Source organism: Telmatherina bonti (assembly GCF_933228915.1).
Source record: "Telmatherina bonti genome assembly, chromosome: 11".
Classification (NCBI taxonomy): domain Eukaryota; kingdom Metazoa; phylum Chordata; class Actinopteri; order Atheriniformes; family Telmatherinidae; genus Telmatherina; species Telmatherina bonti.
Window position 1 is genome coordinate 33,679,629 of NC_136629.1, and position 14,641 is coordinate 33,694,269.

Genomic DNA, 14,641 nt, shown 5'->3' on the forward strand with positions numbered 1-14,641 from the left:
CAACGTACTTTGACGTTTGTACAAATATCTTATAAGTAATAACCTCGTTACTGAACTCTGTATCAACATGTTCATTCTGACAGCCATAATAAATATCCCATATTTATTTGTTAATTCAGGGCTATATATATTTATTTTTACAGTGATCCCAGACATGATCTCTGGACCCCATGGGGGTTGGATTCCTCGGTTTGGGAAATGTTGGGCTAGGTGAACAGGTTGACCAGATGGTTCATATAGAAGATTTAACTGACTGCAGGATGTTAAATGAAACAGAAACAGATCTGGATGAGACTCCCACGTGCAGACAACGTCACGGAGCACCTTGACTAGATAGTGATGGTTTTTTTGTGCTCCGATGTGTTCCAGTGCTGATAATAAAAACATGAAGGACTCTTTATTCCTTGTAGAAGTTTACAAGTAGAACTACCATCAGATCCAGTAAAGCAGGCGTCTCCTCGAGGGCCGCAATCCAGCAGGTTTTTGTTTCCCTGGTCCAGCACACCTGAGTTTACAAGAAGCTGTTTGATCCATTTGATTTGATTCAGGAGTTGAACCGAGGAAACAACAAAAACCCACCGGATTGCGACCCTCAAGGACTGGACTTTGAGCCCCGTGCAGTAAAGCTTTTTGGTACGTTATTGTCCTTTTAATAAATAAATAAACGTACTTCCACTGTGTTTTCATATTCTACTGCCTGTTTTTCTGAAACTAGATGTATCAAATGAATTACTTAATCCTGTATATCTAAACATTTATCTTTCATAAATCCCATCATCTATTCATATTTCAGAAATTAATTTATACAGATATTATATTTGACTTGAAAAATCAGAATGACAAATATTTAATACATTTTCAGTATGATGGTGCAGTTGCAGCTAACAGTTTGTACACATGCAGGTTTTTATCCATCTGTTGGTAAATTGGCTGCATGCAAATTTAATGATCAGAACTTTTTAAATCCATGACAGGTGTAGGAACTTACACCAAACACAAGGCAAACACAGATGTCTGAGATTAAAACCAGTACAAACGCTTCATCGGCAGCTTGTAGGGATCGAAGTTACTACTTTGTGCTTTTTATTTTGGGATCATGTGTATTTACTTATTAATCTTTACTTACTTTTTGTAAGAACATTAATCTTTAGTGTGTTTTCAGACATTTTTAACCAAGTTTACTAATGAAAAAGCTGAAAGTGTAGATGTAAACGGTAGCAGTATTCCCCCTGCATGGCAGACAAAGCTCCAGTGAAGTCACTTTGCCAATTCATCTTGTTTTTACTGGACAGAAGTTTGCTACAATGCTGTTTGGTTGTTTACAATGGCAAATATATGTTTACAATTATAATTTCTAGCAAACACCAAGTGTTTAAAAAGCAGAAATTACCCTGGATTTTAATCACCTTTTCGCTGAAATACAACCTTTAGCAGCTGCTTTATGGCTTTAATGATGCAGAGCGGAACTACATGAAGAAGCACAGAGTACAAGGTGTGAAACTGTTTTCATTCTTACCAAACCATGCCTGTTGGTCCCCTTGTACCTCAATGGCTAAACCAAAATCTGCAAGCTTCACCGCAGCGCCCTTCATCTTACTGGCCAGGAGCAGATTCTCTGGCTGCAAGGCAGAAAATTTATTCAAACTGCAGCCTGAAAACTTTCACCAATCAGACAAAAACACACACATCTACAAGTTAGAAAAGGCACCACTTCTATGGTACAAAACAGAAATATTGCATTACATAAAAGGAACTGTAATGAGCAACAACTGAAGTTTAAGGCGAATGACATAATCATGTTCCTTCCTTTAAGAAATGTCTCGTCTGTCTGCATGATGAGGCTTGATGTGTTCGGGTCGTATTCCTCAGAGGAAAGACCATTTCATTCAGCTGTCACAGCATTTGACACATCTTAACCACATGCTTCTGATCAGCGTCATTTAAAACGCCAAGATTAATCTTTTTATTTTTTTTTTCCACGCCTTACATCGGTTTTTCTCACCTAACAATGACGTGAGAGAGAGAAAACAGATGAAATTGTCCAATCATTGCTGCGTGCAGCTCTACAGCTGCTCCAGATCAACTTTTTAAAGATTTTTTCTTTAGATTTTAGTAAATCAGCCGCCATCCGACCTTTCTTCAAAGGGAAAATTCTTTCTCGTTTCATTTAACAGAATTTGAATGTTCTGCATGATAAATGCAAAATATCAGGTTATCAAGTCTCATAAAGTGTTTTTATGTGATGAAGATGATAAACAGTAACTGTGGCAAAATTACCTGTGATGTTAAGCTTTGGCAGGCCATTTAACTGAACCACATGTTGCAGTCGACATGGATAAGATATAGAATTTTTTTTCCCCCAAGTTGACCTGTAATCTTACGGCTATTCAGACTGTTTCTGGTGGATTAATTCATCTGATAAAAGCAACAGTAAATGGTGAGTAAAAGCAGCTTGGCTGTATTAAAGTGTAATTACGCTTTACTGCTTGATAAAAGATGCAGAAATGTGGACTTTAGAGCGTTTACACCCATGTGAGTCTACAGTAATTAATCTGGGGTGTCCATCTTGGGCCACAATCCTGCATGTTTTCAGTGTATCCCTGTTCCAACACACCTGACTCAAACTTATGAGTCATTTTGCAGAACTTTAGAGATTGTTGGATTCATCTGATTTGGATCGGGTGTGTTGAAGCAGTGACACATGCTAAACCTGCAGGACGGTGACCCTCGAAGACCAACCGGACACCCCTGACAGACATGTTGGACTGAATTATTTGGCGTGATTAAACATGGCTCCCAAAACCAGGGTTAGGGTTCTAGTTTGTTAGCCACACGAGAAACATATCGGTCAGGATTATGAATCATAATCCGATTCAGAAGACGAAAGGTCGTCCAACTGCCCGCTTCCTGCTGTCTGAACTCGACCGTCACAAAACCACATGGACCACGATTCGGTCGATGGACAGCATGCAAATCTCTAGCTACCGCTAACTTATTACTTTTCATGAAATGCTTGTGATAAATGGAGAACACCATCATAAGCACTTGAGGTGTCTGTGTCTCCAAACAAGGATATATATAAATGCAGAGGGTCTCTGATAAAAGCAAGATGACGTCAGAAACAGGGGTCTTACAGGCAGATAGCCGTCTTCACAGCTTCACATGCAGTCAGATGGATAAATATCAATCACTTGGAATGAGTGTCTTTAGTCTTTTTCTTTTCCTATGTCAGCATCTGCCCTTTACTGTGGCTATACATTCCTCCTCGCCCCCCCCCCCCCATGAAGAAAAGTGAAGGAGTTCAAACAATAGAAAATGAAATAATTTTTTTAAAAAATAGGAAAAGAATTGGGGGGTGAAAGCTACAGACAGACAGAGAGAGATTTATGGAAGGTGGCATAATGAGTCCCTATGCTGGCGCTGCAGCAGCCGGGTGAGCTCACCCTCCTGTTACCATGGCAACCCTGTCTGCCACCAGCCGACAGCACTCAACTCTTTCTCTCCAATTTTCTTGTTTTCCCCCCTCGGAGTGGCCCTCCCAAGATGACAGGGAGGCAGAAATATGATGTGTGTGCGTGTGAGGTCAGAATTCTCCACGGCGCACTTTGCGTGCTTGTTCAGTGTTTTCATGACTCCAGCATGGATGATGCTTTCAGCAGCTTCCTCCTGAAGCAGCATCTCTGGATGCTCTCCAAAATGAAAGAATCAATTCATAAATGAACAAATGGATTTTTATCACGCACTCCCTTCCCCCTTTTTTTTATTTAGTTTAGTGATGAATTAATCCACCAAAAATCAACTTAAAAGCTGTTTTTTTTGTCACCTGGGAGTCGGAAAATTTAGCACGTTTGGAAAGAAAAAAATGGGAAATTGTTAAAAAAGCATTTATTATTCCTGCATTTCACTTTTACAAACAAATGTGTTTATACAAAGTAAAGATCCAGTATTTACCTCCACATTATTTGCCAGCTTTTTCTTCAATTAGCCACCAGATATGATGCGTTCATCAAGTTTGTGACCTGCTTCATCTCAGTGTTGATGAGTCAACAAACGATTTCACCGTTTATGGTGAAAATGGCAAAGTACTGAATAAATAAATAGAGTTGGAATTGGAATAAACTGTATACAAAGCTAAAATGGAGGGATTTGTTTGACTATTTTATCATCATCAATAGATTTTAGAGGCTCTATTTCAAATTCAAGGTTAAACAGATTTTTTTTAACTTTCATGTTTCACATCGCAGCAGCACTTTGGCACTGTGATGAAACGTTAAACTTTAACTCCTGTATAAATATGTTGCATCTCCCAAAAGATCCACCAAGCTGTTTCTTCTTATGGATGTAATTTACAAACAACCAGGTCACATGACTTAAATGTTTTATGTGGCAGTGAATATGAGTTATTCTGGCTGAAAGATCTGGACTGCCAGCGAGGCGTTTCAGAAGCCTCAGAATAAAACCCACGCTGCAGATTGAAACTCTGCACGTCATCCACGTAATAATAAAAATATTCATACATTTTATTTATATAGTGCTTTTTTAAGAGCTCAAAGATGCTTTACGTAATAAAAGACAGGGTAAAAACAGGTAAAAAATGACAACAAGCAGATACATAGAGATAAAATGCAGAATATAACAATAATGACACAGGTGAGGTTTTAGTTTGGATTTAGAGCAGCAGGATTTGTGTTGCCTTAGATGTATTGTGGGAGGGAGTTCCAACAGAAAAGGCACTCCACCCCCCCAGGTTCGATGTTGAGTCCTGGGGATGATCAAGAGGTTGGCATGTGTGGTAACAAAGGGTACATGAAGGGTTGTAGGGGTGGAGCATGTCTTTTAGGTAGAAAGGAACCTGTTTGTGGAGCACTTCATGGGTTAACAGGAGGATTTGAACTTGAGGTGGTGTGGGATGGGGAGCCTGGGGAGGTTTTGGAGGATCAGTGAAGGTTGTCTCCAATGTTTTGTGGGAGGTCAATAAGTCAAAGCCTCCCACAAATTTTCCTTCCTGTCAATAATTTATTTTATTTTTGGTTTTTTTTGTTTTTTTTTCATTAAACTGTAGGCTTAATATTGAGTGTGATCAGATCTTAATGTGTACTTACAGTAAATTACTTTGATAAAATGATTTTAAACTCAGTGTGATAAATAGGTGTGGGAAATCGAATTTAAAAAAAAAAAAAAATCTGATATCGGTTTTTTTTGCTTCACATTTTAAAATTTGATTATTTTTTTTTGTGGGGGAAAAAAAAATCAAAAACAAAAAATCCAATATAAATTTTTGTCATTTTTATTGTTTTTATTTATCTTTTTACTTGTCCTGATGGTCCTGCTACTGTGTTGTTTTTTCCAAACTGAAATGAAGTAAAATGACGAGCAAAAAAAGTTGTGTACATCTTTTATTTGTTTTTAGTCTACAAAAATCAGCAATATTTAAGAATCGTGAGAATCGCAGTTTAAATCGAATTGAAATCCAAAAAATTGGAATCAAATCAAATCGGGACAAAAGCATATCATCACAGCCCTAATAATACATTATGATGCTTAAAGTGGGTGAAAAACTCAAACCCAGTCCTTCCATCTAGTCAGTCTGCTCATCTAAAATACTTTGCCAATCATTTCAGCAGCATTTTTTTCAGATTCGGTTCAGTTTTTAATGTTTTTTTGGGATCTGTGTTGTGTTAGAGAAAGCTTCAAACTACAAACAACAAATAAATTAACTTTAAAAGCTTCAATAAAACAATATTGATTTTCCCCCCTCTGTTTTTCAGTATACCATTTAAAAACAAGCTGATTACATTAATGATGCATTACCAACGTGGCGGAGCAACAAGAAAAGAGTTGTGCATTAACAAGTAATCTAATAGATTTATCTCCACAGCCTGTCATCATTACAGTCTCCCTAAAACTCTTCCCTCCCCAAGTTCATTTCATGCCAACATCAATATCCAGAGCATAAAAATCAATAGAAAGTAACTCAAGAGCATTACCACCACTCATACAAAAACAATTATTTTCCAGTTATGTACAGTATGTATACTTACCCTCAGGATATTATTTTGCACCGTCACATAAAAGTAATAGATCAGATTGTTTACTGTTAGAAGTTTAACTCAGAGTGAGAACCTGGACATACAAAGAAAAGGTGCTGCAGTTTATGTCCCAGATCAATACAGCCTCTTTTTCCTGCACACTGTGATTTAAATGAAAACCTACAAAGCTGGGGAGTGATGTTGTCTGCTGGAGGTGCATAAGCCCTGCTGCGAGGTAAATCATCACTGGCCGGCGTTTCACCCACCGACCTGCTATTAATAGCAGCTGGTCTGCTTTCGTCAGTCCTCAGCAGTGCAGGAGGGGAGAGAGGAAAGGGGGGGGGGTCAGAATAGAGGGATGAAGAAGAAAGAGGGGGGCAGATGAAAAGAGGAGGGGTGCAGACACAGAGATGGCATGGGAACAGAGAAATGAGTGGAGAAAGCCGGTGAGGAGAGCGGTGACGCTCATCCCCATAAGTTGGTCTTAACGTCACTGCATGACGTCTGCGCATCTGTGTGTGTGTGTGTGTGTGTGTGTGTGTGTGTGCACGCTCAGACCTGTTGTGTGTCTAAACATACATCTTTCATTCTTCATCACACAATAGTATTCAGTACATATGCAATTTCAATGCATTTAGAAGCATGAAATCTCTCCTATTCTTCCCAGCGGTATGACGGCTCACCTTCAGGTCTCTGTGGACGATGTCATGCTGGTGGATGTGACTGATGCTCTCCAGGATCTGATTGATGCAGTGGCTGAAATACAGAGAAGACAGACACATCTGTCACCCTGCCAACATCTACATGACAATCACAGACTGAACTTTTTTTTTTTTTTTAAATATTAAAAAACATAAACACGATGCACCATCATCCTTAGACTTCTGTTTGCACTTTAATGGATGTTTTTACTTTCCACTTGTGTGGCTTGAAAGATAAAACATGAAGGACTTTAAAATCCAAAAATAAGACTGAATAAAGGAGGAGGAAAGACAGAAAAGATGACAGATCTGAACAGAGATGTTGTTCACACACAGTCTAACATGGCGGTAACCGACCCGCAGCGGTCTACGCTTTCAGACTTTATGGCTGCAAAAGACTGTGGACACTCAAAGTCTTGGCCTCGACTCAGATGAACAGCTCGGGGATGAACAATAACACCTGTTCCACGCAGTTTATGTCATGGTCTCAGTCATTCTGAATCACCTTGCTGAGCTTTTCTCTCCTTTCAAAGACAAAGGACAGAAGAAGACAATGTCGAAGTGAGCTACACATTAACACAACGCTCTGCAAAGCGTCGTGTTAAGTGGATGCTAACGTCCTTTTGTCAGCTGCAGACAGACATTCATCATCAGAAGGAAGCAGGAAAACACCAGCATGCTGGTAGAAAGAGCTTCTGAAAGCTTCTCCTCCGTCTTTCTCACAATAATTGAGGAGTTTTTATGTGATGTTAACAACCGCTTGCTGCCTGTGTGGAAAAAAAAAGTACATTTTCAAGAGACTGAATGTGTGGAAGGAAGTGTAGCAGGCAGAACGTGTGGTGGGTGGGGGGGGGGGGGGGGGGGGGTGGGGGGGGGGTGTTAGATGATATTATTCCTCTCAAAAATTGAGCTTGACATTAGCAAAGTTGAAGTCAGGGCCAGCAGCAGGAGAATGCACCAAAAAAGATTTTAGGAGGCAGAAGCAGAAGAGAGTTTGGCTTTTCTGTGTCCAAATTAGGCTAAAAATGGACTCCGAACTATATTCAGCATTATCTCCTCTTCTCTCCTCCCAGTTCGCTACACAGACTTTAATGGACAACCTAAGCCCCTTACAGTCTTCTGCTGCCATCATTTCAGAGCCAGCGTAATGCACATCACTCCGTCTTAATGAAGTTCTTTCTCATTTCAACACAAGCTGTTCATTCTGCTTAAAAATGTATCTTCATTAGTTGTTTACCTCTGAAGATGAAGGGGGGAGGGGGATATTTATCAAGTTTCAGCAACAGTTCATGAGGAGTTTTGTCTAATTCTAAGAAATGCGTCTCAGCTGAGCGACTCAAAAATCCTGCTTGAAGGTTCAATCCCACATATATCGACTTAAATACATAAAAGTTTGTGTTAAAACAAGCAAAGGCTGAAAAACCAACTTTACATGCTCTGATAAAGGCAAAAATTTCAGAAATGGAATAATTTATTAAAATTATAATTTTTTCTATGTTAAATGTACAATTTGTCCACCTTTCTTCTTGAAACTGAGATCCCGGTGTAGAATTGTCTCATTTCTGTCTCTCCTCTATAATAATCCAAATTAAAATCTCAGCAACACTGAGTTAACAAGTAGCTCTGTGATTGTCATAAACTGCTGTGATCAGAACTGTGTGACCAAACTCATGTTAGAAAGAGTCTAAAGTAAATTCAGAACTCAAATTTCAGATATTAATGTATCTCCTGATGAATATTAGATTTTTTTTTTTTTATCTTGCATTACGTTATTCAAGTCATTTATACACAGCATGTCATGTAATCTGTACAGCATGGATTAAATCTTGGCTGAAGCTGTTCATGTTGCAGTGCACGGAAAAAACATCATCTGACAGCAAACTCAAAATAAAATTTCAAAACAAAGATGGCTTTGTCTTTATTTATTCATGAAATTAGATTTAAAAGGCCTGAGTCCAGTACTGCCAGGCAGTCGTTCCATTTCTGCCACTGAAGCACAAAGTACATTAAAACCATCTGATGGCAGAACATTTTCTGCTTTCTTATAGAAACACAATGAACTTAGATTATCTGCAACCAACATGTCATGTGTTTGAACTCAAAACTATGAACAACATACTCAATATCTGCAATATTGTTTAAACAATTTTAATAAACAGTTGATTTCTTGTTTCTATGGAAGCCTTACTATCAGTTAGAAGGGTTTATTTAAGATTGTGGAGGTTTTATTGGCAAATGTGCAAAGAAAGTAAAGCTGCAGGCGTTCAACGGGACAAGCAACAACAGCGAGATAATGCAGGGGAGAAAGGCTTCAGAGCTGCATACACAATGAGACGATATAGGATAAAATGTTATGAAAACTAAATAAAATAAGAATTTTAAAAAAGTAAAATATACTTTATATATTTTTCAGCATAGTTTTAAGTAAAATGCATTAAAAAGTAGTGACTGATGAAGGAGGTAAAGTCTCTGCACGACAGAAAACAAGCTGTTAGTGTTTAATTTCATATTGTCCTTTGCCGTCAGTCATCTGTGTTTTGTGTGTTACGATCTGCTGTCTGATCTGCTGTTAATCAGGTTCTGTGCTGTGGTTTTATGCCTGACTAGAGCATCACCATGGTAACGCAACAACAGTGCATTTACATGAACACCTTGTAAGATGAAACATTACGCTCACACTTTGCATGATTTCCTTATCTTCTAGCTCACCTGGGAAGCATAAACTTCAGGTGTGTCTCTGCTGTATTGTGTTTGTGCAAAGCAGATGTTACACAGAGGTAAGGCACTGATGTCATTGATTATGTAGTTTGGTTGATTTGTGTCAAATTTATTTTGCAAATAACCAACCACAGCAGCACGACTGCTAAAGATTAGCCTCAAAGCATCAAGTTAGCAGCGTACATATTTCAGTAAGACTCCGCACATGCAAGGAAAAGCTAATAATTAGCTTGTTTCATCCAACACTTTCGATCATGTCTGCAAACTGAAGAAGGTCTGTTTAAGCAAAGCTCTCCAGCTTTCAAGGGACACAATCGTGCAGGTTTTTAGGTGTTTTAAATATCTCTCTGCAGCAGCCTGTTTTAAACTGTCTAAACCTTATGACCCATTCATCTCATTCTGGTATACAGCAGCAAGAAACATTAAAAATCTGCTGGACAGCAGCCCTCAAGAACTGAATTTGGACAGTTCTGGTTTAAACATAGAGACGGTCCTGGAGATCTACTATCCTGCAGCTCGTAGATGAATCCCTTCTCCAACACGCCTGCCATTCAGGCCTGCAGAGGCCCGGTAACAAGCGTGTTTGAGAAGGGACGCATCAAAAGGTTGCAGGATAGATCTCCACAATCTTGGACTCCCCTGGACTAAAGCGTGTGAAGAAAACTAACATAATACCAACATAATACAATTAAAAAGTGCTGCACTTAATGCAACCCCTTTTGCAATAAAAACAAACCCACCCTGTCTTCAGCGGGACATTTGTGCTGCTAAAATTCAAACTGCACAACTGTGTGTAAGGTTAGTTCAGCTTGAACCAACATGATGAACAAAGAGAATCATCTAAACTTTCATAGGGGTCAACCTCTGGTCCCACTGAGTTATTCCTGGTAGCTAGAGGGCAGGATGTTCCACCTGAACCTGCAGACCTCCAGAGTGAAGAGGTTTGCAAGACGCGCTTTACAATCACAAACACTTTGTGCTGAAAGGACTAAATATAACAGCTCTTTCCAGTAATTACATACAGCTCCATTTATATGACAAAAAGCTTGAAAGAATTGTTAGAGCTCTACCAAGCAGCTCATTTCCACCCATACTGCTTGTTCTAGTCCTACATTAATTTCATATGGATACACTACTAGATTACTACGTTCGTTGAGAATAAATCCACAGAGTCTTGGCTTTATTACGGTGTTTGTTGCATGTTTATATCTTAATTTGTTTATTTGCGCTGTTTTAAAAAAAAAAAAAAAAAAATAAATAAATAAATGAAAGATTCCCTACTTTTCCTGAGAGTCTTTGGCCTGACCATTTACTGCATTTATGCAAACAGGCAGAAAATGGACTTCTCTCACAATAATAACAAATCCTTAAAACATAGTGACCCGGGTTGCTCCCAGATTTTGATGCAATCTAAGCTAAAACAGGACCCATTTTCAGGGGAAAAAAAACCCATAAAAATACACTGAGTAGTTTTTGCATGAACTTGCAAACAAACAGACAGACAGAAAGATAAGCGTCTGCTAAAACATACCGGTAAACCTCCTGGACGGAGATAATAAACAAAGTGTGAGACGTTACCTGGCATCTGCCTCGCTGTAGTACTCTCTGGCAACAATGTCCTCAAACAGCTCTCCCCCAGTGACCCTGCAGAGACGTACAAAAAAAAAAAAAAAAGTCATCTGTTTTTTTCTTTTCCTGTGAAAATAACATTCATAGACGTAACAGATAACATTAAAACACCTTTCAGCAGCTTAGCCATAAACTTAGCCCCGGCTGCATCCTGTGATGTGTTACATGTTCTGACCAGCACTTTTACTTGACTGGTTGCTGATAAGACAAGCCTGTACAAGCTTTGCATTTCTGCTGCACCGAGTAGCAGCAAGCTAGAGCAAAACCCTTCGTATAATCATCGTTAAAGGCGCCAACAATTATGTGCAGACTTCTTCTCAGCACAATCCATACTGATGAATGTAATGACCTTTCATGAGGTGCAGACAAACGTGCAGAAAGGGGATTCATCTTAAATCATGTGGCTGCAGCTGAAATTAGAAACAAGTTTCCAACAGAGTTTAAGAAACTTCCTAAAAATAATTTTCTTGCATAAAATCCATATAAAGATGGCAGAAAGGGTCATCTTTTTTATATGTTTGCCTGCAGCAATTGACAACCTTTTTTATTTGCAGACCTGAGATGACAGACAGAGAAAAATTCTGCAGACATAAACTCTGTATGTTAAACATTTCAGCATATATAATTTTAATGAGCCTTAATTATAGTAGACTGAGTGTGTGTGTGTGTGTGTGATTTACTTACAGGTCAAAGACGAGATAATGAAAGCCTTCTTCTGAGATGCTGTCATGGAGTCGTACTAAGAAACAGAAAAAAAAAAGCCTTCCGTTATAAAAAAAAAAAAAAAAAACAAAATAAAAAAAAGACAATGCTCCTCAAGAAAGTTAACTTCAAAATGGAAAAAAAAAACTTGTCTTGTCAAATTGTGATAAAGTGAAAAGAGACGTTTCTCTGTGGGCAGAAAGTGTGTTTACACGATTCATTGTGCTTTTAATGAGAATCATAAACCAACTGTATGACTCTGTTACTTGAGAATGACATTGTGGAGGCTGTAAAAGACGAGACGAGGAGAACAGCTGCAAGAACGTAATCATTTGGTAAATGGATGTGATGCAGTTGGATGACTGAGTATCTATAAAAACATCTGGAGAGCAAAGATGTTGAGACTACGGACTAAATCCATGAAACATTTAGAAGCAAATCGAAGAGTTTTAGAAGCTTTCCACGACGTTTATTAAGGTTACAAACCATGTGACGGACCTCAAAGCGTTTTCCTGAGAACCTGTGTTTGGCTGTGATTGATTTATACAAGAACAATGTAGTTTTAAAGCTGATATTCTACAGCTGGAGGAATGTAACCTATACCAGCCAAACATGTCAAATCCATCTGCTTTATGCTTGTAGTTTGCATTTTAAAGGCAGCTGTGTTCAGAGGATATGCAGTTTGTCTTGGCAACATGTTGCATCTGTAACCTGCACCTCAACTTAACCACTTTTCTTCTGCTCTTTTCCCTCCTAAAACCAACTGCTTGGTTTATACATGAACAGCTGCAAAGACATGCTGATCGTCTCTAAATAAAAAGATAAATAAGATAGATGGCCCAACATCTGCTCCTGATGAGCAAATCTCTCAGGTTCTAACAACAGAAATCCTTTTACAGAGCCTGGAAGGTAAAACTTATGGAAACTGAGCAGGATAATGGTATTAATGATAGAAATACAGACTGCACATCAACCGACCACAACACATCGCCTGCGCTTTGATTCTGGCTGGGTTTAAATGTAAAAACAAACAAACAAAAAAAAACGTTTTGCAGCCGTTTGTGGTGGTCTGAGGGGTGCAGGAGGAAAGGATAGTCCTTCTCACCGGGCTGTTCTGACATTTTGCTTCTGCATGAAGCAGCTTCATCCAGAAATTCACACGATTTGACTCTGAATGCTTTTAGAAAGAAAAATTCTCAAACTAAGCTGCTGAGTTAGCGAGAATGAGGAGAAGTTGTGAGCAGCTCACTTGGTTTGCTGGCTGGCTTAGAGGGAATCTGAAGGTGGGGGTGGGGGGGTAGAGAGAGCAGCAAAGCTTAACAAAGAAATCAGCTTCTGCTGCATCAGTCTATAGTGACATAACCTGCATTTTTATATTTAACCTATTGTGTATAAAAAACAGAAGGAAATCCATTTAAACTGAGGGGAAGTGCAGTTTCATGCAGTCTTGTGACGCACTTTGAGCATTTCTACTAACAGCAAGCTGCATAATCTCCACAGTGAGGGTAACAAGAAGCAACACCTTGTTTGTGATGTTCAAACACAAACAGGGTAAAGCAGAGGCTTCCTGCAACAAACTGAAGCAAGCAGCAGCAGCTTTATGACGCCCGAGCGCCAGTTTGCAGGTTTGCAACGAGTATGACACGGACCAATTCTTTTTCATATAAAAGCACACAATTGGGATGGATACAAAATAAGATGCAGACAGGTTTTTATTATTATTATTATTATTAACTCAGGATGACTCGCTGCCAGAAGCGAATGTTTAACCAACTGCTCTTGAATCCAACACGGTTGTGACGGAAACCAACTCGCTGAATGAGCCGATTAAAACTTGTGAGTGTTACGGTGGGTGAAGCTGCTTATACTCCTGCAGAAGGACAAATCATCTTGTAAAAAGAAACTGGCAAGGCCTCCCCATGAGATTAAGATGAGAAAAGAAGAACAGAGGTGGGTGATGAAGAAAAAAAAAAAAATCAAGGGGGATGAAAACAGCCTACTAAAACCTGCCTCGTCTGTGTGTGTGGGATGCAGAAACTGCATGCTATGATAAGATTAGGCAGTCCGGCCTCAAAGATACCTTGTCATTTCCTTCCTTTTTAAAGAGCCGATGTCTTTTGTCTGGATCTCTCTCTCTCTCTCTCTCTCTCTCTCTCTCTCTCTCTCTCTCTCTCTCTCTCTCTCTCTCTCTCTCTCTCTCTCTCTCTCTCTCTCTCTCTCTCTCTCACACACACACACACACACACACACACACACACACACACACACACACACACACACACACACACACACACACACACACACACACACACACACACACACACTGTGATGGTCCTGAAAGCCATACTCATCATGCTTAAAGACGTTAACATGCTGAATGATTCCTCCATCAACCTGAGAGTTTACAGCTACAAAGGCAACAAAGCAGTTTGGCTCTTCAGAGCTGGGGCTTGCCGTCACTGCGTGTGTGTGTGTGCACATGTTTATCTGCAGAGGATGATCTCTGTTAGTGCCATCTAACATATAAAGGTAATATAACCTAGCAGTAATCAGAGGAAAGAAATCTCACACACCAAGTACAGAATGTAAACACAGTAGTACCAGCAGCTGACTGAAGGTCTGTTTGAGTTCAGCTGACTGGCTGCTGACCAGCTGCATGCAAATGTACCACAACAGACCAGATCAGGTAACTGGTGATCATTTTACTGGAGAGTTGCGATCAAGCTAAACAGAGCTGCGTTGAAGCTCTGGAAAAAAGGAAAAAAAAAAACGTGAGCATTGTTTTGGCTCTGTCCTGCAACACAGTGGCATTGGCATCCCTTACAAGTCGAAAAGGAAAATCTGTTAAATTTGCCAATTTCA

General features: G+C 39.3%; 1 protein-coding gene across 2 annotated transcripts in view; it reads right to left on the reverse strand.

Moving 5' to 3' along the window:
• camk2g2 (calcium/calmodulin-dependent protein kinase (CaM kinase) II gamma 2) overlaps positions 1-14,641 on the reverse strand; it is a 77,278-nt gene that overhangs the window by 24,372 nt on the left and 38,265 nt on the right. For both annotated transcript variants that reach the window (XM_079248932.1, XM_079248931.1), the window contains exons 4-7: positions 11,762-11,816; positions 11,027-11,092; positions 6,713-6,785; positions 1,517-1,619 (exon numbers count right to left, since the gene is read on the reverse strand). In XM_079248932.1, the coding sequence (XP_079105058.1) occupies positions 1,517-1,619; positions 6,713-6,785; positions 11,027-11,092; positions 11,762-11,816 (297 nt within the window). The remainder of the gene's footprint in view (positions 1-1,516; positions 1,620-6,712; positions 6,786-11,026; positions 11,093-11,761; positions 11,817-14,641) is intronic.